The sequence below is a fragment of the Mycteria americana genome, chromosome 1 (assembly GCF_035582795.1).
Source record: "Mycteria americana isolate JAX WOST 10 ecotype Jacksonville Zoo and Gardens chromosome 1, USCA_MyAme_1.0, whole genome shotgun sequence".
Taxonomy (NCBI): Eukaryota; Metazoa; Chordata; class Aves; order Ciconiiformes; family Ciconiidae; genus Mycteria; species Mycteria americana.
In genome coordinates, this window is record NC_134365.1 from 66985455 (window position 1) to 67012400 (window position 26946).

Sequence of the window (26946 nt, forward strand, 5' to 3'; positions counted from 1 at the left end):
AAGAAACCTTGTATGATACTGATGTTGAATATTTTCCCTAAAATATGCTGATGCTTTTTGCTGCAGATTCTTTTCAGTCAGTGGAATGGTACTGGTCTCTGCTAGCCAAAGTTTGGGCTTTAGGATTTTGTGATAGGAAACACGGAAATGTAGGGTAAGAAGGGACATCAAGAATTCACCCAAACCATCTGTAATTACAGATGTTTAGGACCAACTTTTTTAAAAGACATCAATTAGGATCCCACAAGCTCCTGCAGGCAAAGAGCTTTACTAGTCTTATCAGTTATTCCTACAGTATAACTTAAATCTCCCTTTTGCAATCTAATTTGATTAGTTTCTATCCTATCTTGATGGATATGGAGAAAAATGTCTATTTTTCTGTCCCTTTTATAATGTTTTTTCGTATATGTTAAGGCTGCTAAGTGTATACCCACTTAGTCTGCTCTTTTTCAGGCCAAATGAACATGGTTCTTTCAGCCTTTATGAGTAAGTCATAGAGTCTGAACTTTTTGTCAGTATAATTGCTCCTGTCTCTCATTTTTGACTGGCATGCTTATACTGTTGGTACAGAAATATCCCAGAAACGGAAACTCTGGAGTACAGTGCAAACTTATCCAAGCTTCAGGGTTTGCTAGGACTGCACAAATGCGTTAATAGAGTGTATGGATTAGCCAAACTGGTAAGGGCTTGCTGGGACTGCACAAATGCATTAATACATTGTTTGGATTAACCAAATTTGTTAAGTCTTTTACAAGAGACTTGTTAAGTCTCTTACAAGTTTTTTGAGACGGCACATTAAAAATATTCTCGTCTTCCTTTTCTTCAAATTTCACTACTGAACACAATTATGGCTCTCTTGCTGAACAGTTCTGTACATTAATGTGTAAAATAGTTGTTCATTTCAATCACTTAAAAAAAATTCTTACACCTGCTTTGTTTCTTAATTTTCTTGGTATTATTCATCTGTAATCTCAGGTTAACTCCTTATTCCTGTATATGCAGTCCAGTTCAGTGACAGCCAAACGTCACTCAGTCCTTTGGTAGTTCCAACTTGCTTCACAGTTGATCAAAGTCTGTTTTGGAAAAAAACACCAGTACAATTCGCAGCCTTAACTTCAGTCTGAGGACAGAGCTTCAGAATTGAATATTTGAAGGTGGTTTATTATTCAAACCTCTCTCAGGCAGCTTCCCTGAAAAACAAGTGGATGAGTGAAAGAGTTCAAATTGGAGCAGTCAGCCTGAAGCCTTCTTCTATTTTCCTGTCTATCCCACGTATCCTAGTTGAGTTTTTCTCTTTGGTGCCCATCAGACTTGTTCACGTTGGCATTGTCGTGTTTCCCTTTTTAGCCTTCCAGCCTGCATTCCTTTTCTTTGTGTCCTGATGATTTGTTCCCCAATACCTGATAGTCTGTGGGTCTAGTGGCTTTTCTTTTTCTTGTGAACTTGTGGTCTCACAGTATTTTGGTGAATTTTGTCTACCAATGAAAGTTTAAGCAGACCAATCAATAGCTTTCATAAATTCTCCTCTGCACATTAGGTCGAAATAGCACCACTTCTTTTACAAGTGTTATAAATCAATTAAAATTACCAACAGAAAGTCTTCATAAATGTTTAAAAAAAACAATCAGCTTCAGTATCGGTGTCAAAAGGGCTTACCTACTGTAATAAAACAGGTCGATGTGCTTTCAGTGTGTTCTATGCTCCACTTACCTCAAGGTATATGTTTCTGTATTTCATTCTGTTAGCATCTAGATGGTTGTTGAATCACGGGCAATCAGGTCAGCAGTGCAGCAGGAAGAAACCGTGCCTTTTGTACAACAGACTCGGAGGAAAGGCAGGCAGGCAGTGTAGTTTGGCAGGGCATGAAGGGCAAAAGGCTTTGTTACATTTCATTTCTTTGTGTTGCCAACACCTGTCGGTCATATTGAATTCTTTTTGTCATTAAACTCTGGACTACTCAAAACAGTTGTATCAGATTTCTAAGTCTTTCACATGCTGTTGATTCTACACAAGGATGAGTTTGTCCACAAAAGCATATGGCATTTTGAGATGCTGGAGGAAACCGTCCTCAATTGTACATGAATGTAAGGTATTTTCCATAGTAAACTCATTCCTCAATGAGCCAAGGCTTGCTTATGCCACATCACAGCTCATACGGGATTCATTTGCCACAACGTGTAGAACTTGGAAACTATTTGTTTCCGTACAGCTGCTGGAAAATAACATCTTGTTAATTCTTCATTCATTAGGGGCCAAAATCTCATTTTCTAAAGAATTAGACACTAAAGAGTAGTCTTTGTTAAATGTGGGTGGTTCAGTAGTTAAGTAGCTTACAATGTTTAATGGTCTACATTTTGAAGTTTACTAGTTTACTATTTTTTTCTCAAGTTTTTTCTCAGTATGCCACAGTTAAGAAGTACTAAGTATAATGTATTCTTATTTAATACACTTTCAATACATGCACAGAAGTTAACAAAGAAAAATACTGTCTTTCCATCAGGCTGGCTGCTGAGAAAAAACAACAAACTTGGCACATCAGGAACATTTTAAATCTAGAAATCTCAAAGCATTTTATAAATCTTCCAGAGTTAAATCTCAAATATCCATTTCACCAACATGGAAGCTAAAATACAGAGCAATTAAATGTCTTCTCAAAGAGCACAAATCTGCAGCAAAGCTGGAAGAGATTTAGTTTCATTCTCTTACATTAATTATTAAAATATGATGCCTCCCTTAGTTGTGGATTTTAACTATGAGTCATATGAAAGCCCAGAAGTTAACAGTCATGTCCAAATGATTAATGATCTGTGCTTCAAGTCTTTCAAATAGGAGCAAACAAAAAAAGTCCCTACGACTATTTAGAGGTTTGCTGGGGGGGAAGGTTGGAGTTTGTCATTTACAGTAGCTAACTATTCTCTGCTGTGTTTTGTTTTCCTCACAGGTTTTCTCACTTGGTGGTATCCCCAAACTTTTACAGCTTCTTGACGTTCAGAACGAGGATATTCAGCGGGCAGCATGTGGTGCACTGAGAAACTTGGTGTTTGAGGACAACGACAACAAACTGGAAGTGTCAGAGCAGAAAGGGACCCCGCTCTTGCTCCGTCTACTCCGACACACCAGGGATGTAGAGACTAAAAAGCAAATAACAGGTAGTGTTTTCTGTCCAGTCAAGCATGAAGGGCTCTATGTAGCGCACCAGCTTTCCCCATGAGGTACATGATTGTTTACTTAGGCCAATGTTTAATGACTAAATACAAGAACATTGTCACCTGTTCTAAGTTCTTCCCTTAGGGTGAAATTCCAAGGTCCTTATGCAAGACCAGTCTTTAAGACAGTAAGAACAGACTGGGAACTTCAACTTCCCCTCTTAAAGCCCTCTTAAAGCTTCTTCAGAAATGACATGAGTCTATTTGTTTGCAGGAAGCTTAAAATCCTAGATATTCCAGAAAAGAAAGTGAGGCTCCAAATAGCAAATTCTGTAGAACCATTTTGGTGAGCAGTGATCGGAGCAGTCCCAGAGGTGCCTGGGCCCATAATTAATGCCCACTACTTACGCTGCAGCTCAGCCCTCACTTTTTTACACTCTGCTGCTGGTGCATACTGGGAGCTCCTTGTTGAAGACTGTCCCCCAGAACTGTCAGGTGTTGTGGATAGAAGGCGGTTGTCCTACTCCCCACAAACCCTACTGCCCCAAATTTCTACGCTGAGCTCTCTTACTCATAGCTGTTTACACCCAAGTCTGTCTTCTCGGATCTGTAACAAGCAGAAAACTCTGCCACAGCAACAGCGTTCTTCCTTTCTGTATACAGGGGAGAGAATTCCTGCAGGACATCCATTTGGCTGTAAAGATCATATGGCACCATCAGTGGAGCGGCCTGCATTCTGGATTCAGTCTTTGCAGGGCTTATGTTCTCATCCTTTTATTTCCAATGTCCTTGAGGAAGAACTGTTAAAAATAGTGGGGCCCATTGCAATTTTGAAGGAAGAGCCCTTTGGATCAGAAACCCCATATTATACGTCTTGTTGTACATCAATGCAGCAGAAGGAATGGTGGGAGGAAATGTCCACCGTTACTCACAAAGAAACCTGTGGTTACTGCCCTGTTGGCTTTGCAGCAGCCAGTTAAGAAATGCCCACCACTTCTTCCCTGCACTCCTGTTTGACCATAGTGTGTCTCTAGGAAGTCAACTGCTTGTGACCCACATTCATTCTAGTTAGGATGCAAAGGAAGAGCAGGCTTATACTTTATAAATGGAAGAAAACATTATGAATAAATGAATGGGGATTTATTTCAAGTGATCTTTAAAGATACCAGGAACACAAGCTATTAAAATAACAGTGCTTGAAAAGATACAGAAGGTGTCAAGCAGCCCTGCCTTGAAGCAAAGGCATGTTGAGACCTTCTGTAATTCTGCATTCTTTTAAGTATTTGAAATACTGTGCTCCCTAAGCTGGAGAACAAAGCTTTATATTGTTGGCTCTTTTGGCTCAGTTCTACAGCTCTGCAACATTAAAATGTTTTGAAGTTTTTCACATTCATCAGATGCAGAATTGGGTCACTTAGTAACTTATTGTATAGTGTGCTGTCTCTCAGTGCTATTACACCCCAGTGAGGGAAGCAGTGAAAATGGTGGTACAGTGGCCAGAAAGCTAATGCTCTTTTCTTGCTAGCAATTTCATCATTTCTGACAAAAGCTTTGACTGTGCAGGAAAACTCATACGGTTACTGTGAATATTACTGTTTTCCCCTTCACCAGTGTGAAAATGGATGAAGGGGCACCTTCTTTCTGCAATTACTGCGGTCGTTGAATATGAATATTTACTTGTGACATATACAAGACACCAAGCAATCGCTATTGCTCGATTAAGAAATATCAAGCAGGATGTTGTAGTTTGCATAAAGCAAACTATTCTGATATACTTTCATGCCTACTTCAGGGCATACTTTTTGCCATCAGTTCAGCAATTCTTCCAGCTCCCTACCAAGCTGCAAGGAGCCTACAGGGCAAAGGGCAGCCTGGTTGAATGAATTTCTATGAGAATATTAACTTTGCGTCCAGCCACTTTCTTTCCCAGCCCACGCTTCAAAGGCAGGCAAGGAGTGGGCTGCAGACAGGAGGTAGACGGTCACTGTTAAGCATATGCGTACTAAGGTCAGTGCTTCCAGATGATCTTGGCATGTACAGCGATACCTAGGAAACGCTGGAATTACTGTCCTGTACAGATTTACTATGTAGCCCAAGAAGGGCTGCAACATAAGGCTTTTCCAAGCACAATGCAAACCTCTAAGTGCCTTTCTACCAAAATGGTTAAACCCTGCTGAGCAACAGTTTCTCTGTCTGACTGATGGCTCACCTACAAGTTTTGTTTCTCCTCTTGCATTGCCTTTGGCTTCCTGCAAGACTAGTGGAATATCATAGCTATGCATGCAATCGCACTGCAGTGCTGTAACACTTCCAGGAGAAGGTTAATGCAGAACCTTTGGGCTTCCACCTGGTCAGCATGAGAAGCCCATCTGTCTTTCCACATCACACTTATTACTTGCCTACTTTGACTGTAAATTAGAGACTTCCAAATGTGTGATATGATAATTAGCTGAATGTCTTCCCCCAAAAGAGATTAGTAGAATAATCTTGGTGTCTGATAATACCACACTGAACTCTGGTGAAAGACTCCTGGCCAAGGATCGTAAGCATGTGATACTCAATAATAAAGATGTCTAAGCTCAGCAGAGGAAAGCTTTGTGTTTCTACTGCTGCGTAGGAAGCGTGGTACCAAAGCACTCCACCTGACAAAAATACACAAAGATAAGGAAGTTGTTGGCGAGAAGGAAGTTAAAACTCTGAGACACAGAAGTTTGCTCATACTGTACTTCATTACCTGTCAGAAATATGATCTAATACTTGTGCACATGAGATAAGTATATCTCAGCCTTAGAAGCTTATCTTTAAGGTCACTGGCTTATTAATACCAGCTGTGTTAATATAGACAAATGCTTGCTCAATATTAAGCCATATCATATAATATAATATCATATATTCTCAAAGAATATTTTGATGGCCTGTATTTTCTTCAAGACCTAGGCTGAGGAATACAGTCTGAGCATAGTCATGCAGTGTGCCTTGTATCGTCCTATGAGAAGACTGAAAGCAATGAAATTGGATGGAGATAAATGCTGATTATAGCAAGTGTTGTGTCCTGCCTCGCAGTCTGTGCATCCCAGGAAAACACACAAAAAGCACCAAACCAGTACTCCCACCGAAGCAGCTTTGTGCTTATGACAGTGGTTTGAAAGCTTCCATGGACCAGTTTACCTAATGCCCCTGTGCAGGAAATAGCTGCCCAGTTTCTCTGTGCAATTTCTGTGCTTATATGACCTCTTCTTAGGGGGAATGAGACCTCCTCAAGATCACATTGACTGAATTTTCTAGCTTCGTAAATCATTGATACAAGTACAGTAAAGGAACCATAGGCTCTGTCCTTTGTTTGACATGCAAACAAACTTCTTGCAGATCTATTAGGAAAGGAATGAGGTTACTCCTGAATAGTAGGAGTGGATGTCACTAGGAGACAATGCAGGAGCCAAAACAGGAATGGCATTTTATAGTATTTGGAGAGCGTATTGAGGAACAGAAAGTAAAATGGCTGTGGCATGAAAAAACCAGAAAGATTAGCTTTTGAAGGTAAGCCAGATGAGCCTCCAGGGAGTATCTAACCTCTTGATCTTGTTATCACACAGCATAAATCCAAGAAATGAAAGAAGATTTTTCCTGCAGGGAAGATTACAGCACAAACAGAACTGTCATTAAAAGAAATATAAATTTAAAAGGAGACCCCACCCATTTTCCCAAATAACCATCTAAGGGAAAGCTATGCCCCTATGAATACATTATAGCATAGCTGCAAGGAAAGAGCCCACTCCTAAAGACATTTTCTAATGTGAACAAATTCATCCACACCCCGAATGCCACTAAGAGAATCCTTCTGAGCCCAGTGAGACAGTGCCTGTGGGTAAAGGTAGGATTTTTGTTGGAAAACTTACAGTGTGAGCAACATCTCAAATTCTGCTCTGACAATTCTATTCTAGGTATCTGTCTATAATCCAAAATGCACTTGTTCCTTTTAATATGATATTCTGTCCTTGTGCCATTTGTGCCATTTGTGCATTTGTGCCATTCTGTCTTAACCTGCTTCCCTTACCAACGCCCTTTGGACTGCATGTCTGATTTCCTATAAGCCTTACTTATCCCTCAGGAAAGTACATTCTTCCTTTTATCCCCTAATTCAGAGGTTGAAGAGCTGATCCCAGAAGAAAGAATGGGCTGGTTCTGGCTGGCTTTTGTTTTGATTTTACTGTTGCTCACAATAGCTGAAATTAAATTCAAAGTGTAAGGAGATACAAAAGAAACATTTTTTTGTTGTGAACTGATGAAAGGAACATTCACTAATGCTCTGCCAGTGTTTGGAGGAGGAGGTCTGTGAAACTTAGAGCAGCAAGCTGGGGAAACAATGAATGCCTTTGTAGTGAAAAGCAGAAATACGTGTCTTCTTCCAGGGGAAGAGTACTTTAAAAAGAATTGTCATCTGTTGGAATAGAACATAAGCAAAGCTAATCAATTATACAAGATTATATTTGAGATTTGTTTTGGTGTTTGGAGGTTGTGAGTAGACAAGGTGTGTAGCATTACTTAATGATTTGTTTAGTGACAAATGCCTGGCCAGTAATGGCCAACCAGTGTTTAACAGCTTTCCCTCCTATGAGGAATTTTGCTATCATGTGTTAGAGAAACTTGGTAATGGGCATCTCCTGTCTTCCAGCAGATGTCCAAAGACCTGTAAACTCACTCGCTGTATCTCCCATCTACCCGCTTCACATGCGAGTTTCTTCTTCCCGCTCATTGGTCTTTACTTGGTACTTGCAAGTGCAACTAGGCACTTGCCAGGCATCCAGAAGGGGCAAATCCCTCCCTGGAAGCATGGGGAATGATCACCGGCGTCAGTGGTGTTAGCTCTGTTTGGCTTGTGTTACTCTGGTAACAGAGAAGGTGATTGCTGCAGATGGGCAAGGCACGCGTGGAGCCATGGAAAACTGTGCTTCTCGGTCAGGCATTAGACTGACTATATAGAGAACTGACTTTAATTACGTGGATAATTGTGCCCCTTTTTTTGCCCCATTTGCATGTCCTCAGATCAGGGCTGGTGAACTCTTTTCACCCCTTTCTGCTCCTCTTCAGGATATCAAGTGCCAGGCAGGCTCCTTCACTCATTAACTTCAAAGAGTTTGAGATTAGGTCTTTCAAGCTGTGGGGGACTCTTTTTGCCACTCTGATTTTATTTTGGATATTGCAGGTTTGTTGTGGAATTTGTCCTCCAATGACCAGCTGAAGCACCTGTTGATTCGAGAAGCCCTGCAGACGCTGACTGAAGCTGTTCTCATCCCTTACTCGGGCTGGCCAGATCGAGATTACCCAAAGTCAAGTGTTTTACCTGACCCTGATATCTTCTACAATGCCACAGGATGCTTGAGGTGAGCACTCAGTCTACAGGTACCCAAAACAACAGAGATGGTAAAACAGGCCTGCACACTTATTTTCTTTCTTGCTTTGAACTTTGATGGCTCCAAGAGAAGAGTTTGCATACAGATCATATTTTGAAATGCCTCATATGTCACAGACCAGAAGAATTACTGCTCAATACAATGAAAACAGCTTTCTTTATAAGGCTCCTATATATTCATTTGATGGGTATTCCACAGACTAAATATATCCATAACAGAAGATCGTAATCAGAGTCCTGGTTGCAGTGCATAGTTGCACTGAAGTCCAAGAGATCCTTCACTGAATAACAGTTGTTAGTATGATGTATAGTATTAGCCCCTGACTGATGATGCTAGTAGTAAAAACAAAGCTTTTTTAAATGGTTGTAGGAGAGGTATTACAAATTAGCACTGGAGAAAAGCTAACAGTAACTTAAAAGAAACGTTAAACCTGTGTGAGCCTTTTAAAGTTATTTTAAGACTCTAGTGCAGTGCTCTCTAAACTTTTTTGATCATACACCCCTATCAGTAAAAAACTTCTGAGAACACTCCTCAGTATATGTATATTTATTCATTTATAAATTATATACATATACTACTCTACTAATATATTATGTACATTATAAAACATGCATAAAAACAGAAATTAAAAAGGATGCCATGAAGATGAAATAAACACTATTTTAATTTTTTAAATTTTATTTTTTAATGGTACAAAAATATTTCCTTCCTGCACCCCAATGGACTGTCTTGTGCAACCCTTGGAGAGACCAGTGCTCTAGTGGATGTATAGCATGGTGACCTTTAAAGCCTAGATGTAAAGTTGTATGATCTGCTGATATCAATACAAGCGTGACACTTCCATAGGATGTGAATTTCTTTGACCCATATAAGTATCATTTATAACCACTTTGTTAATACCTTTTTCATAAACAATTCCTGCCTCATTTTAATCTCTAAAATTTATGAAGCATAAGAAGCGACCATCCACTGGAGTCACATAAAAATATGCCTACTCTACAAACTCAAAATAATTAAGATTCTTACACATAGTTTGAGTATGTGTCTATACTTCTGACTGGCAGAACAAATTTATGATTGAGTTTGTTGAAAAGTAACAGTGCAAAACCCCACGAAGAGTCCTAGACTATAGCAGGTAAACCAGTAAGGTTTATTTCTTTGAAACGCAATTTCTTAGTTGTGCTGGAGCAGAATACAGTTATAGGCAGTAATAGGATTTTTAGCATCACATGCCTCCATTTAGAGAATTTCATTCTATGTAAACACGAAACTTGTCTTCTATGAAGAGTAAAGAAAATTCACTATATTCACATATCACTGTTTCAGGGTAGCCTCAACAGAAATTTATTGTCATGTATGTTTTATTCAGGCAGTGGTAACGCTGTTTACAGTGAATAACTCATTGTGGGCAGTTCCTTTGAGAAGTCTCAGGTTCAGACACCCAGGAGTGTTAGCATTTTCCATAAGAACCACAAAGTTGGCAGCTTTCTCTCACAATTTCTTCCCTTTGCAGTTTACTGTTGTATAGCCCTGTAAGTGCCATTTGGGCTACCGAAAGACTAACATACTTGAAGGATTAGTTCTGGTGTCATAGGTCCATCAGTGGGGCAACTGAAGTGCTCGTGTACCTGGAATTTTCTTTCAAGAGACTGAGCAAGTAATCTTCATCTACAGCAATATTAGGTATTAATGGGGCCACAGTGTTTTCTGCCATTTGTGCTGGGGAAGTTCTGCTCGCCTGCTGTAATACCTGCTGAGTCCTACCAGCTGGACCAGGCGCAGGAGCAGTCCTTTGGGTAGTAAGCAGAACATGCTCAGCAGTGGCCAAGTCACTCTTTTTTTTCTACTCAGCATGTAAACCACAACTAATAGTTACATTCAGTAGCATCTCCAAGGACCCTTTGGGTAAATACATAGAGTTAATCTCGAGCCACAATCACTTCGCATCTAAATAGATGGCTCGAAAAGGGGACACAGTACCTACAAGCATAGAGAATTGTTCGGTTTTCAGCTGCTGCCAGAGATGCTTACTTTGATGTATCATAATCTATAGCTAAACTGATTGGAAAACGACTTAACCTAAATTAGGAAAAAGCCATTTTTTAAACCCAAGTAAGCCCTGTCCAACTTTTTGCACAAGGAAATTGAGGCCAGGCTGCAGCCATGGGGTGGACAAATAGATTTACAGTTGTATATTTACTACTGCAATCAGCTAATAGCCTCATGAACATGGTAGCAGCTACTACAGAGAAACACAAAAGGCCTCAGTAAACACACCCCTAAATGACTGAAGTATAAAAATCACATCTTTAATAAAAACACCTTTAAAAATAACAATCCATAAAACTGTGGCCCTTTGTGAGTTCAAAGTCATTGCACGTTAAGTAAATGCAAATATGAGTATCAGGGATGCATGTCTTTTGTTTACACATTCAAAAACACATGAAAGGACATAGTTTGAAATAATTAATGAGTAATGTATGAGTGCAAAGGCACAGCCTGAGTTTTAAACTCTTCTTAGTAAAGTGCAAGGAATTAAATTTGAAATTTAGAGGCTGGGAAGCTGCCCGGTTTTGCCGTACATATACCTGCTTTGCTAATATGTCCTATAGCAGAGTAGTTGTATCTGTATTGCATGAATTTTTACTGTGTAAACAGCTCTGTATCTGACTCATGTGGTTTCAGAAGACAAATGAATTGTTAGCTATACAAAATACTCAACACTAAAGCACCTTTTTCTGCAGGAACTCCTGTCAGCCCACAACTACTAATTAACTTAATCTCTAAGTAATAATTAAATTCTATTTACTCTGATGGCTCAAAAGCAAATACAGAGAAACATTAACTACCCATAATGAAATCTCTCCAGCTAACACTAGCGGTGTTGTCTATGAAATGAAGCAGGTTGTCTCTTTTCATATTAATTAGCCCAAGCTGCTTTTGTACAGGAACCGGTCTGGCTGTCAGGTGTGCCGCTCTGAGGCGGCATGACCTGCTCCTCTCCTGCGTTTGGATTCTGGAACCGGCTCTTCCCTACGAGCCAGCCAACGGGGGCACGTGGTCATTCTCAGTTTGAGCGTGGTATTACTCTTCGTGAGCTTGTTGCAGCAACTTGACGTGACTTGATATGTGACAAATAAGGCGTAACAGTAGCTGGGTTGTTTTAAATTAAATACAAGTAGATTCTGAACATACCTTACTCCGTACAGAAAGTCAGTGAGTGGGGCTGCTCCAGAGCTGCGGTTAGCTCTGCAGCCTTAATGAAAAGTCTCTCAAACCGCCCTTATCTAGATGCTCAAGGATACATTACCTATTTTAAAAATATGATGCCCATATTCTAGTCCTGCTCATTTTTAAGAGCTTGAACACCGAAAATTTTAGTTAGAACAAGAAGGCCTTGAAAATTCACAAGTGAGGTTGATCTGCAGGATTGCCAACATACTTTCTAGCAGAGAATAGTTTTTAATGAGGCTTACCGTATTTGTACAGACCAAATATTTGAGATTGTTAAGATTAATCAGTTTGCGTCTCTTTATTGGAAATTAACACACCTCCCAAATTAGGTCACTAGAAGTAATCCTTCCTTATGTATTAATTTAAAAAAAAATCTCTGCACAAAGAAATGCTGAAAACTAAAAGAAAAGCACACCACAAAGTAAAAGAACTGTGCACTGAGGGAATGATGTTACTAAGGAAGATGGTTAAAAAGTATATATATTTGTCAGAATATAAATCTGTAATTAGACTTCCCTTTTGTAATACTAATATGTTTGCTGTGCATGTTGATAAAGTCTATAGCCTGCAGCTTCTATTGCAGAGTAAAAATAGTACTTTGAAGTGCAATACGTTATGCATAGTACAGTATTTTGTTATAGAAGAATGCCAAAACTTGTTTTCAAAACTTTACATGCACCTATTGACTGAAAGGGACACCCACAGTCCAAATCTAACACTGTCATCTGATATGGGCATATGCGCTGTGCCACACAGTTAGCAACTAATAAATTAAAGTTCTCTTCATCCTCTTTGACAGAATTTCAGGAGGAGAAGTGAATCCACATCTAGCAGATAATATTGCAGGTACTAACACTGGAATGAGTGAATGACCAGAACACTCCCTGTTCTCGTAACCCATTATTGCCAGAAGTATTGTGGAGTCCTGAATCGCGGCTGCCTGTGTCAGTGTATGCAGTCACTGATAAGGAAGTCTGATGTTAGAAGGATTTGTTAATCCCATTCTCTAGCTCTGTAATTTGTCTTAAAGCCTTGCTTCTGACACTTCAAGATTTTTGCAGACAAGTCTTGTTGGATTTTAAAGGTAAAGTCACTTTTTCTTGGCCTGAAAGTCCTACACGTAACAGTTCTGTCTCCTGTTCCAATACAAATGGGTAGAAACCTTCAAGATACTTAGCCTCCTCCTCCATACTCCTTCTCTGAGTCTGAAAGGGCAAGATGCCAACAGCATGCAGAATATATGGTTTTGAATATTATCTATATGCATAAGTGAATTTCTGGCATGACTCTTCCTCTGATTAAAAGGATGGCTTAGTAGAAGGCTGTCTGTATTATACCTTGAAAGCTGATAATGATCTTGTTCCATTTTTACCTTGAAATACCTCTTCCCAAAAGTTCTGCAATGCTGAACTTTCCAAAATTTATTTTTAGTGGTCACATTTCCTGCTGCAAAACATTTAATTTAAGTGTTGGAGCTAGCGATCGCAACTGCTGTGTTTCATTACAGAGTCCTCCTTTTTAATTGCTCTGTAACTGGAGCATCCTGTGGCCTTATGTATCCTAGTTCTTCAAAACTTTCTACACAACTGTGTCCAGAAAAGTCAGCTAACCTCTCTGTTCCTGGTTCCCCAGTCAGTAAAACAGAAATAACTCTTCCTTTTTCATTATTTTTCACGCTTTGTCTGTCCCAGCTCCCTTTTAAGCTCTTTGTGAATTACACAGTGACCCACAAGGATGGTGGAAAGCTGTAGTTGGAGGAAGTAGTATCAATGTGCTTCAGACCAGGAGGCTGTGTGAGCATCTACTTCCATTTGCTCCGGAGAGAAGTGAATCCAAAGCTCTCACCGTGTGTTGAAAAGCGTAATGGCAACTCAATTTCATAATGGAAGCTTCTAAGAGAGAACATAAAACAAATGACTGATGATAACAAGTCTTTGAACCAAGGCCTCTTGCATAGCGTTGCCATTCCTTTAAGTTTATTTCCATCCGTTCTTATCTTCTCTTGCGTCCTCTTCAGTTTATCTGCTCCCCCAATTCCTGAAATAAATTTTGTTATTTCCAGCAAGCAGCTTGCAGCCTGGCGCCTGTAGTTACTAAGTAGGTCCCCAGATACCTTTCCCTCCCTGTTGCATTTTTGAACTGTGTAGGGCACGAAGGGAATAGAATTTCCCGAACTACATCAGGAAATTGTTATCACGTAATTGAGTTAAATTCGAATTACCACTTTTAGCAGAACAAGTCCCAGGAGCAAAAGCCCTCTTCTTATCAGTTGTGTGGATCATTCACAGCAGTGCAAAAACCTTTTCCAACATAGTCTGCCAGTGTGTGACTCACTGCTGGCTTAAAGGCAGCATCCCGTTCATTTGGTGCCATTTGCAATCTAACTGAACATATATTATCGTTCTGTTTCTTTGAAAATCGCACTTGATTTTACTATGCTGCATTTCTTTGTATTTACCTCGCATCTCTGGATCAAAACAATATTTCCCAATAGGGAACTGGCTGATCCTCCACAAATGTCACAAGAATCTGGGCAAACGGCTATTTCAGTTACAGACATAGTTATACCGTGCATACGTGCAAGAGAGAACAGAAGCAGCAAATATGGGATGAGATGAATGAGGCACGTAGATAGATACGATGCATGTGGTATAGTTTGGGCATGTCACCAGGATTACCGTATCTAAGCATGCCAGAAGTCAGAGATTTTTAATAGTTAGATGATGCCAAAATGTAAGTTCTGAGTCATTCAAAGGAGAGCATCCCTACAAGCAGCTCCCTAAGGCTACGTTCTCTCCATGCTGCATTCTCCCAGCCATTCAATACCAATGCAGGGTAGAGATATCAGAAATTGGGTAGCAGAAGAGTTTTTCTGAGAAGACTCCTGATCTTGACTCCTTTTTTCCATGGATGTATTTGCCTCAGTATACTTCTGGTGAAATGCAAGTAAAACAAACTTAAACAGCAGACTTGAAGATTTCTAGGTAGCCCTGAAGTCTCACCATGGGGGTTGCCACAAGCCACAATACTGGGCCAGCCCACCCATGGCAGTTGCCCAAGCACTGAGTATTTCAAGGCCTCCAGGAGCTCCACTACAAGAGACTCCAACTCCTGAGCCCAGAGGGAGGTGTTCCAGTTGTCAGGAACCTCAAATCTTAGGAAGCCAAGATGAAATCAGTTTTGCAATTTTCTAAGCAAAACGTTGCCATAGTTTCAAAATTTTTTTTTAAATTTACCTTTCTGTGACAATTCTCAGAAACATTTATTTTTTCCCTATCTAATACTATTTTTATTTCCTGGAATTTCTCGAGCTTCAATTAGCAAACAAACTTAAACTACCAACTGAGGTTCTACCTGAAATGCTGTTCTCTGCCTTCCAACCAACTCTGACCCTATTCGGAGTAAGGTGGTTACAACTATAATTGGGCGAGTGGGAGAGCAGAAGCTCTTCCCTTCCCAGTCCGCGTTGTGGTGATAAGGAAGCAGGGAAAGGTGGAGAATGGAGTGGCCATACGCGTACAGACGCGCACACAGACACACGCTGGTATCTCTGGTCGGATGAACTGCTGAGCATCAGCTTCTTAATGCAACAGAGTTCAGTAATTCATTTCCTTTGCAGAACAGGACAGTGCCTCTGATTCAGGCTCTTCTCTGCCTCCTGAGCTGTAAAGCTATGTGCCCTACCGTATTCATGCCAGACAGCAAGGCCAGGTGATGGCCTCTCCTCGCACAGCCGTTCAGCATGATGGTAGTTGTCAAAAGTTATGGGATTTTTAGGATAATGAGCTGTGACAAAACGAAATACTGTATCGGCTGAAGTGTCTTTGGCGAGGGAAATTCCACGCTTATCTTTTAATAGTATTTTTAGTCTGTGTGCCTCAGAAACTATTTTTGCTATGCGCTATAAGGGCTGTAGCATGTACATTTCTGTCAGTATAACCACAAACACATGAAAGGGTGACATGCCTCAAATGTGACATATATAGGTGAAATGAAATTCCAAAGTGATGTCTATAGTAGGCCATATTGAGGAATCTGAATATTGATTCTGTGATATATAATTCCATGAGAGAATAAATGAACTCATAGATAGAGATATGGTTAACCTCATAGCATGACCTAAAGTAAAACTATAATTACAATGCATTAGTATTTAATCTGAATATATACTTCCTGGGGCAAAAAAACAGAACAACTGCATTGACAGTATATAAAACACTACATTCATTTTACAGTCGTAAGCCACAGGAAAGTTTAAAGCTGTACCTTACTGGCTTTGTTGTTAATAACATTTTAAACCATTGTAATTTCCAGTGGGTAAAGCAAGCATGCAAAATAAACACCCTGAAACCATCTAAAGGAACATGTCCCTCTCTGTTTGTGATGGATGCTAAGATGGGGTTATATTTAATGTTATTTCAAACAAAGAAGCTGGAATGTGATACTACGTGCAGCCTTCTGGCCAGCAGAGCTGTGGGAGTCCAAAATAATGAGGCCTAGGTTTATAATTCCAGCATTCCATAATTCAGAGTTTGTTCAGTTGTAAAAATAATTATACCCCAAAATTGTAAGTGTTGTTACTTCCCTGGAAATCAGTAGCTTATTTAGAGCCAAACTTCAAGCAGCAAGTGTGTGTTTGGCTTTTCAAGAGTTTTGAAATCACTTTCATAATTCATTTGCAAGTCGTTACTTGGGTTACCGCAAAGCACAGAAAATGTTACTTGAAAGCCAGGCTTCCTTTGGGTCTGGAGGAAGCAGAAAGCGTGCAGAGCTGTGTCCGAGCCACTGTGGTAGAACTGCAGAAGGCAGCTGGCATTTCCCTCTCTGACTGAGCAGCTTCTGGCGGCTTCAGCTTTTTTCTGCTTAGATGCCAGCAGTTTCTCTGGGAAGCTGGGAATCGGCTGAGCACGGTGTATTTTTTCCTCTTCCTTGTCCTCGCACGTTTCGTAGTTCTCACGCTGCTAGTCTGGCAGCGATGGCAGCGGCAGCCGCCTCGCGATCCATCCCCTCAGCCTCTCGCCCAGCGGTGGGGCTGGGCTGCTGCTCCGACCTACCGGCTCGGCTGCGTTCGCGTCCCCTCTGCCCGCTAGCACCCCTCAGAGCATTCCCACGTGGGCATGAAGTGCCACCTGAATTTGGCCTCGTAACTGACATCGGTTACCTTTACGTGTTAATGTACAAATGTTGCTAAAACTCTCAGAACATGTGTCCATGGATGGGTCATCTCGGATGAAGAACTGGTTTGGTGTAGGTAAATGCTAAAGGACATTTGTGTGCATGGAAAATTTTACAGGTATCTTTCCTCTGATATTTTGACATAGCTACTGTCCCAAATATTAAAAATACAACTACAAATGGAATAACGGGAAAAAAGTCCACTGTGTTTGACTGTTTGAAAAGGATTAATTCAACTTTGAGATGCAGATTTGAGTCGGGTCTTACCTTATCCATACGAACGCAACAGTTTGTTTTTCTGGAGTATTTGTTCCTGTTTGGGAGTGCACTGAAGTGAAAGTTTTACTTAGCAGAGGCTCAGATTATCTTACAAAAAGGAAGCAGTCAACCTTAACTTCAGTATCTTTTAAGATTTAGCTGGAAAAGTTTGTCAGAGGAGCACAAGGAAATATCTTTGACTAAATCTTTTCTCACCAACGTATTCCTTCCTGCACAGAAACATGAGCTCTGCCGGCCCAGAAGGAAGGAAAAAGATGAGAGAATGTGACGGCTTGATTGATTCTCTTGTGTATTATATTCAAGGAGCTATTGCAGACCACGAGCCTAATGACAAGGTATTCTTTGAGATGAAAGGTCTTTTCCTAGGGGAAATTGCTAGGAGAACATTTTTTTTTTAGAAACCAATGTTCAGAAACAGTTGTGATGTAACGGCCAAACTTATTTCCAGGGCTTTTAGAACTGTCACCAAAGATGAAAGTCCAGTAAGAAGCTTTCTGAAGTGTTTTTTTTATCCTGCAATCTAAAAGAATGACATACCTTAGCTTTGGGAAAACATTTTCAGAATCACCAGAAATTCTGAAATCACCTAGAATCACCTAGACACTTCTGTCTTTTTTTTTAAATGTGACATGAAGTCACAGCTTTCAGAGATACTGAAACACCTAAAGAGTCAGATATTACCTTTTTAGTTGTCTCAGGGAGCTAGCTAGCTAGAAGCTTAAAAAATTAATGTGGTTACTTTCCTGTATATTTAGTGCTATATATCCCTTAGAAAATGAAGAACCTAAATCTCTTTGGGTGGCAGTATAATTAAGGAGCTTGCATCACTTAGAATGAGACTGATTTTCCCAAGTTTTTTAGAAGTCATACATTCTGCCTAAGCCAGTAACTACAAGGACGTGGACACCTCCAGAAGCCAGCTCCTCTCCTTCTCTTCCTCCCACCACTGATTGCAGATGAACCCTGAACATTGCTTAGACTAGATGCTTGCCTTTTAGCCGGGTGAAGTTGGGTGAGAAGACCAGCTGTCACTTATGAGAAGGTTAGCCGTAGCCTGTGGGGCACTTCTAGCGTGCCTGCTATAACTTGTGCTGTGTAGTGGTAATTACTGCACATTTATAGCTCTGTTCTGGGATTAGTTACTTGAGCTTCTCCATGTCCCTGTATTCAGTGCCATTAGCTTCAGGGAGATTCCAGCACGTTACACTTGTGCCAATAGCTCCCTGCTGCATTTTGTCTTAAAACCACTCATTCCTTTTTTACTTTCAAAAAAGGAGGAACTGGTAATAAAGCTATTTGCCACTAGGCTCATCACTCAGAAATTGTAGACCTGACCTTAGCCATGCCCAGAAGGGCACATCTGATTTAAAAAAGCATTCTACCACAGCAAAGTGCTTCTTCCTTAGGAAAGATGCAAAGCTTTCCTTTTGCTGACTCTACGGCGGTGTGTATGTGATCATCTTTACTCTTAAGCTCTTAAACATTCCTTGGCACACTTCTAGTCTGTGCCAAGTAGCACTCGCCCAAACAATTCCCAGGCACAATTCAGGAATTATAATGTCCCAGGACCATTTCCAACAGGCATGCACCCCGCTCCGAAGGCAAGCCCTGTGTGCCAGTTGGCCTCAGTGCTCAGGAGCATCCCAGGGCATGTTTAATTTATCAGTGTAAATGCAGTCTTGTGGATCACTGGCAGGAAAACTAGCTCTTCTGTAAGCCATTAGAAGCTCTGCAGTTAGTTGTTGAAGATCCAAAAATGAAGGCTCTTCCCATGTCTATACATGTCCCTTCAACACATGCCAAAGCTTTCAAGATTTCTATTCTTTTGTTATTTTAGGCCACAGAGAACTGTGTGTGCATTCTTCACAATCTTTCCTACCAACTAGAGATAGAGCTCCCTGAGACCTATGCCCAGAGCATATATATGCAAAGAAGAAATATTTCTAGCAATGATAAAACACCGGGCTGTTTTGGAACACGCAGCAGAAAAGTAAAAGAGGTAAAGCACGTGTTTAGTTACATCTTGTTTTGTTAATCAGTTGTAGCAACTTCTGGAGAATAAGGCTGTAATCTACTTAACAATCTGTTATTGATGTATCGGGTAGCGTGACACTTACTTGCCCCAAAAATGCAAATTTATCGATAGCCTTTCCTAACACCCATTATCTTGTTCAGCTGCTGATGGTGAAAATGGCATAGCAATTCACTGTTTCATTAGCTGAGGAATACTGCCACTCGGTTTCATCCCCTCTGGTGGATCTAAGTGTTATCTGTACCGTGTGCGGCAATTGTGCAAGCGCCCTACCGGGCGCTTGTGATGGATGGATGCCCATCGCAGTGGGCACTGCGATGGTTTCACCAGTGAAACCAGCACAAGGTGACTTGCCACTTCCATGACTTGCTGGCTTTTGGGCTATGTCAAGACCTCTTCTTTTGATGCCGTGTGGTACAGATCAAAAATATTCTGGCAACTGGGAATTGTTGGAGAGAAAACAGGTATCAGGGGAGGGGGAAACCAAAAGAAAAGGATCGATGACCCTTCCCCATCTATTAGTTTTGCTGGAGCGTATTCTGCCTTCTCCTGTTCCATCCACAGTACAACTCTAGCTGGCCATTTCTGTTTCTCCTTGGCCTCGGCCCCTAGTGTCAGTTGCTGAGAGATGAGAAGCAGCTTCCACCATACCTATATCCTCTTTTTGGATGGAGTGGCCAGTATAATTAACTATTGAGATTTTACACATTGTCATTTGAGTTCACAACTTGCTGATCTGCAAATAATGTGGTCATAGAGAGTTACGAAATGGCTAGTTTGGCTTGTGATGCATTAAGTCATATGAGGTCACTGTTTCTAAAGGCTTGATCTGTTTACATGTTTAGAAGCAGCAGGACACCCCACTACCTGAGGAAAAGAGCAATCCCAGAGGTGTTGAATCGCTCTGGCATTCCACACTGATTAGGATATATCTCTCCTTAATAGCAAAGAGTACCAGAAACTATACCCAGGAAGCATCCCTGGGAGCTCTTCAGAACCTCACAGCTGGCACTGGACCAGTAAGTCAGCTTTTTTCTTTTGCTTGTCGTTTAGTTCTTAATGTGAATGCATAGAGTTTAGGGCTGGAGTGCAACACGCCCACAGCACTGAGATCAGGTAACCACTGACAAGTCACTGTCTCACAGACATGATCAAGGAAATCGAACACTGAAGGGAAAATCATATCTGGCAGCGTAGCTATTTCTTGCTTGGCAAATATGGGGACTGCTTCCTCTCGCTCTTTGTACATCTCCACGTGTGGCATTTTGCCTATTCATTACACAATGAGGGATAAGTAGATGTTAAAAGCACAAAAAAAAGTGCGTTTTGTGGAACATAATGAGTCCCATGGGGAGAAGAAGGCTCTGACACAACCACCGATCACTTTCATGGCGAAGAAACTAATGACCTCTGTCATGTTTTGGCTGAGGAACTGGCCAAAGGGCACATGGGAGAAAGAGGGCTCGAAACTTCTTTTATATCACCTTCCTCTTCTGTTGCAGCTCATATGTAGCTCTGCATTGAAACTATTTTAAACGTGCTTAAACTGATGTAGAGAGGCTGCTGCGGTTGTTTATCAGGCTGTACATTCATGGTAATGACACACTATTGCCACATGCCTTATAACAGATGCCGTTTGCGGTGGCCCGGACTGTTGTTCAGAAGGCAAATGGCCTTCCAAGTATTCGAACTATGCTGCATGTAAGCCACCCAACAGTAAAGAAGACAGCAGTCTCACTGCTCAGGAACTTGTCTCGCAACACCTCTCTGCAAAGTGATATAGGTGAGCAAAGACTAACATTGTCTCTTGGGCTTGCTTTCTCTGTTCTCTTTATGTTAAGCTTTCCTTCTTTAAATAAAAAAGTGTGGAAAAAAACCAAGTGGGTTTTTAGGTCAGATACTTGCAGTCATTATACAGGGCTGAAAATAAAGAGTTTTGCCTAAGAAAGACGCTAACCTCAAGTTTTGTCTAAATTGTGTATTCCTCATCAGATACTTCCATTGATGTTACTTTCAGAAAATACATAATGGAAGTAAAACCTACACAGATTTGGAGAGGGAGTTTTTCTTTTGCTTAAAATAGGGCAAAGGAAGGTGAGTGCTGAGTTCTGTGCTGCCACAGCTTTGTAATCCTTTGGGAGAAATCATAGAACATCTCCAATTCTTCTGGCGAAAATAATATTCTCTTCTTTTAGACACAAAGCTTTGGAAGCTTGCAGCTCGCACAGTTTTCCTGTGTAAGTTTTTTGAGAATAGAAGATGCTATAGAGAAAATAGTTCAAACTCTTTGGAGGACCTTACTCGTAAACTTTTATAATTATTTTCACATCAGAAGCCATTTCTATTCTGAGTATTTTTATTTCAACTTAATGTATATATGAAATTTTTTCCTACTGATAGGATAAAATAAATTCACATCATTTGTTGTCCATTTCTGTGTTCCCACCAGAGGGGGAAGGGGAAATTACAGGGATATAGCTGGTTCATGGGACAGATTAACTTTCAGAATTCTGCAGAATAGTCTCCTGGGCACTGTTTAGTCCTTAGAGAACATTCCCTATTAATGAAAATACTATAATATGCTGTTAGGCTGATTTCAAAGGGATAATCTGTATGGTGTTAAAAATTACAATTGCGAATCCCCCAGAAATACTAGGAATTAACCTGAGAAGAAGAAGTTGGGCTTACAGCAGGAAAATAGTTTATGAAAGAATGTGGGAAAGACAGAATAGCATGAAGCTTTGGAGGAAGGTACTTCATCTTGCAGGTTCACAGTCATTTTCTTGCTTTACTAATAGTAGGAAGAACCGGGGAAATTTCAGGTGAACCTTTTCTCCATGAAAAGGTGTTCTTTTTGGTTGACTAAAAACATGTGTATTCAGGTCAAATTCTCCAAATAATTTTGGCCAAAGGAAAACATTTGGAAGGGCATACTGTTTCCTAGAGAAAGTGTCTACATTTAGCAAGCAAAATAAATGTTTGATATGAAATTGAGATTAATTTAATATAAAACATCTCCAAAAGTTAAATGATTGAAAAACATCAGAAAATTTCCTATTTTACTTGAAAAAATAACATTTGTTCTGAACAGATGTTTTCAAGACACTGCCAGAGGTATACTTTCTAAAAATCACCTTTCTTGATTTACCAGTGGAAGAAAAAATGGGCTATCATGTCTGACATAATTGCTTTGACTGATACTTAGCATAGCAAGTGGTTCATCCAGTTTTAAAGGTCCTTCTCTAAATTGCGCGTAATTTAATCTCAATATACATGAACCTTGTCACACACCCATCCAGAGGAATGAACAGAACCCACGCAGAGCAAAGCACTCTGTCCAGGTGATGCACTGGTTACAGAAGGGAGCATGGCCAGAAATGCCCCAAACTATTGCCCAGTGCTCCTTCTTACGGTGGGAGCAGCTGGCTATGACCTATTGCTTTAATTTTCTCCGTCAGCTCTGGTCCACGCGGCACAGATCTCACAGTATACAGCAGGACTCAGCTGCCGTCCAGAGCTGTTGTTTGCTGTTTGGTGGGCTGGTAGGGTCACATCAGTGTGGTCAAAGGGATGCGGTGTTTCTTGAGTAGGGAAAGACTTCAGAATAGGACGTTCTTCTTCAAATACATAGTTTAGACACCAGCTCAGAAGGTCCGAGTGTGTGCACCCCCTTATAGCCGGCCACTGACAAGTTCAGCACTAACAGTTGTGCTGTAGTCACCCTTTCTCAGTTTGCTGTATATCACTATACCCATGATTACCTATAGGACACGCAGGGTTCCTCAGCAAGTGGCAGCCTGCTGCTAGCACATGCCTAGTGGCCTCACTACAGAACACTGTATTAATGTATTGTGTATAAGAGGTAAAATACGTACTGTCTGATTTAGCGCGGATGCAGCTTAACCTAAATTGTGGGGATATAATGCAGGTTTGAAGCCATGACTCTGTTGTGGGAGCACACAGCACCCTGATAGGTGATAATGGGAGGAGTAAGGTCTTGCTTGTAGGACCCCTAGATAAATCTGCACCTGTTAGTAATGGAGTTGCTTGTCTCTCTTCCAACTTGTAGCTAGAGAAGTTTTGCCTGATTTGATCTCGATACTGCCCGAGTCTGTCCCGGGGTCTGATATTGTCTGTGAAACCACAGCGTCCATCTGCTACACCTTGTACAACTTGACACAGAGCAGTTCTCACAATGCACGGCTTCTCCTGAGTGCTGATGGCCTACCAAAGATTATTACCATCAGCATGAATGACAGGTAAGATGGCTGAGAAGCCTTCCCTCCCCCTCCTCCTTTCCCTGGGGAAAAAAGAAACTGCAACCTCTGCCACTTGGGAGGAAAACCCCTGCATCTTAAGGTACAGGACAGCTTAAACAAGTGATCGTGATATGAATGGAATGGCACATATTGGGAAATACAGAAAAATCTCTTATAACAACTGTTCCATCCACAGCTAAATTGGCCATGTTCCAGTATTTTAAATAGTTCCTCAGAAGATGATGGCACAATATTATCTATATTCTAATAGATATAGTGGCTGACCATCAGATCTTATATGTCCCCAGGAAGTTTATATATTTCCTGTTCTTTGTAACACAGCCCTGATAATCTTTAGCAGAAAAGTGCAGAGATACATTTTATAGAGCTGTACTTAAAAAGTATTTCTAAAGGGGCGTTTTAGATAATAGATGTTGAATTTCCTTTAATCATTATTTACTATGTAATCACATGCAACCAATGTTTATTTAAAAGAGAATAATTCATGCTTTCTGAATATGAATAATTATTCTGTTTGCCTTCCTCTCTTTTTACAAAATAAAAGAGGAAATTCATCTCAGTAAAGGAAGCCCCATGAGGCTCTGAATGGTTTAAATCCTATCTAACTAACCAGAGATTTTACCTGCTGGAAAGATCCTTTCGAATGCTTGTTATGCTGAGGTGTATTTTCCTCAGTTGAATAGGAACAGTATGATAGCTGCTCTAAGATGAAGGCTATAGAGTATTTCGTTTCTCTCTGATTTTGAAGAATGAGTGGAGCAGGGAGGTACGTAGCATTTGTTTCAGTAGTCAGGACAGCATGAAATGTGCTAGAGTACCTAAAGAGCAGTAAAATAGCATTTCGGAGGAGAGAGAGACAGAAAAAAATGCTACGAGGTTACGTTTTCTGAAGTCTGCACATGCACTGTGATTATGAAGTGGGAATTTAAACATGTTTTATCATACTTTTCACAAAATTGCAGTAATATGTTCAGCAAAGCTAGTAAGGCTGCTTCAGTCCTCCTCTACTCCTTGTGGTCACATGCCGATCTCCACAGTGCTTACAAAAAGGTAAGATCTGGGTTAGAACAAAGCCATTTAATCTGTCCTTTTGGATCTAGAACCCTCTCATTTGTCCTCCGGGCCCTTAACACTTCTGTGCTGTTAAAAAACAGGGAGGTTTCACTGTTAAGAAACAGAATCCTATGCTATGATAGGATTCCAAGTTGTCTCTGGATTTGGTGTTCCTATTACTTATGCAAAATCCTGCACAAGTAATGCATGCTTTCATTTTTGCTCATCTGTGTTCATATTCTCTCCCTCTGTGGTTTTTATATGCACTGGCAAAGTTTATGAAAAACATTGCTGCTGCCTGCCAGAAGTGTCGGATGGTGAGAAGTGACACGCAGTAGGTGTCCGTCCACCGCTGACTGAACCAACCTGACACAGAGGACGTAAGGTGCCAGCAAAAGCAAAGGCAGAGCAAGGCAGCTTCCCACTTTAAAACCAGAGCAGTTTTGTTCTCCTTGTTGTTTGTGTGGTCTGCGAGCCCAGGTGTTATTTATCTTCAGACAAAAAGGTAGGGCCTGGGAAACGTGTTGGCAATATTTACTGCCACAGTCAAAATCAAACAAAAAAATGACAGGCATGGTTCAGCCAACAAACCAGTTTGTTTCTTTCCTTTTGAAGCTCTATGACTGCTTTTTCAACACACGGCTGGGTTGTCTACCACCTACCTACCTTGAACCTGCATTTCAAACTGTTTTCATTCCTTGTTTTCTTGCTGTTCAGAATTTCTGTCACCTAAAATTCCCTATAACCTAAAGCTACTCCATTTTTCAAGCTCTAGCCTTTAGCATTTATTAGTCGGCTTGTTTCTTAACAAAGGAACAATGCAGCTGCAGGCTTCTAGCTTTAAAGAAGTCAGGGAGAACTGTAGATTTTTTTGTTGAAATTTGCCCAAAAAAAGTTACTTAGCGTAACTGAATTATACTCAGCAGTATACTGCCCCACAAACCAGAAATCTGCATTCAAGAATAAGGGTGCTGTACCCATATAAATTCTAACTGGATTTAGTTGTCTCTGGTTTTTTGCAACTACATTTTCCTGACTTTACTGTCAGGATTTGATACTGTCAGCAATATGAATTTTCTGAAGTTGTTGGTACTTTGGGTGTGCATATAAGACACATTTGTCAGATCTGAGTTTCAAAAAATGCTGATTACTTGCTGTTCCTTTGCAAATCAGGTCCCCTAGGGACACCAGGTACGGTACTAAAAACTGGAGGCCACCTAATGTCTAGACATTTTTGAAAAGTCAGTCTAATAAAGCAACAGAAATCACTAGATCAAATGAGACTGATAAAATCCTGAGTCATTTTGGCATTGCCCTGTACTCTTTGTTCAGATAGGGTTAATCTCAGCTGACATGAGTCACCTAAGATTTCCGAGTCTGTAGAGCTGAGCTGGAAGAATAGGCTCCCTGTACAGTCAGTGGAGAGAGTTGAGCAACTCCAGTGATTCATCTCAGCTATCTTAGACTGAACGGAGTCACTCCTGGGAGATGCCTGTTCTGTCGCTATTGACTGTAGAGGACTCTGCCTGGACCCCTACCATGGCTCCATATCTAGCTTTTAGGCAGCTGAACCCACCCTTCCCTTGCAGAATCAGCACTGAAGATAATGAATTATTCTGTTTCTTTCCTTCCAAAGGCTGACTTTAAGAAGGCGGATTTCATCAATGCCCGGACCACAAAAGCCTATAACTCACTAAAAGATTGAATCAGATCGTAACACCACTGAAGACAGATGAGATCATACATCAGTTAACATAACTATCTTCACGCGATTGGTGTTGCCTTCATGAACCAGGAAGTATCTCAGAAAAAAGAGGCTGATTTTGTATAGGACTTGAGTGACCAGAGGATAGCTGGTTTGTGTTTTTCATCCTAATCACCTTGTTATCACTGTATATATCAATTTAAGAAGCTTATATCAATATAAGAATAACCAAAGATGGATTCTTCAGGATGTCTGAGGTGAAGTTTCATCCAGGTTGACCACTAGTCAGAGCTTCAGATGACTGCCTTTAGTCTAACAGGCATTTATACAGAGAGGTTTGAAATGCTGATTGGCAGCAAATTCTTTTCAGACTGTTTTATACAGGTAGTTTTCTACAGTGGGTAAGCATCAAGTGTACTGCTCAGGACATAGTAATTTTTCACCCTTTTTTTTCTTCCCACATGCTAAATAAGAATCTCCAGACTCTGTGAGTAAACACAAGAAGCTGTTTCACTGCCTGCATTATAAAAGCACCAATGAAGTTAAAATGACTATTTTTTTATTGCTTGTATTCATGTGCTCACTGGTTCTTAAGCCTCTTCCCTTTGAGATTTCATCAGCAACAGCAAAA

At 40.6% G+C, this 26946-nt stretch overlaps 1 protein-coding gene across 1 annotated transcript in view; it reads left to right on the forward strand.

Moving 5' to 3' along the window:
* PKP2 (plakophilin 2) overlaps positions 1-26443 on the forward strand; it is a 43995-nt gene extending 17552 nt beyond the window's left edge. Inside the window, exons 5-13 of the mRNA XM_075503671.1 lie at positions 2942-3149; positions 8350-8527; positions 17463-17580; positions 19083-19244; positions 20123-20296; positions 20907-21060; positions 23347-23536; positions 24520-24607; positions 26247-26443. Coding sequence (XP_075359786.1) covers positions 2942-3149; positions 8350-8527; positions 17463-17580; positions 19083-19244; positions 20123-20296; positions 20907-21060; positions 23347-23536; positions 24520-24607; positions 26247-26315 — 1341 coding nt within the window. The 3' untranslated portion in view covers positions 26316-26443. The remainder of the gene's footprint in view (positions 1-2941; positions 3150-8349; positions 8528-17462; positions 17581-19082; positions 19245-20122; positions 20297-20906; positions 21061-23346; positions 23537-24519; positions 24608-26246) is intronic.
* Positions 26444-26946: the final 503 nt, after the last annotated feature.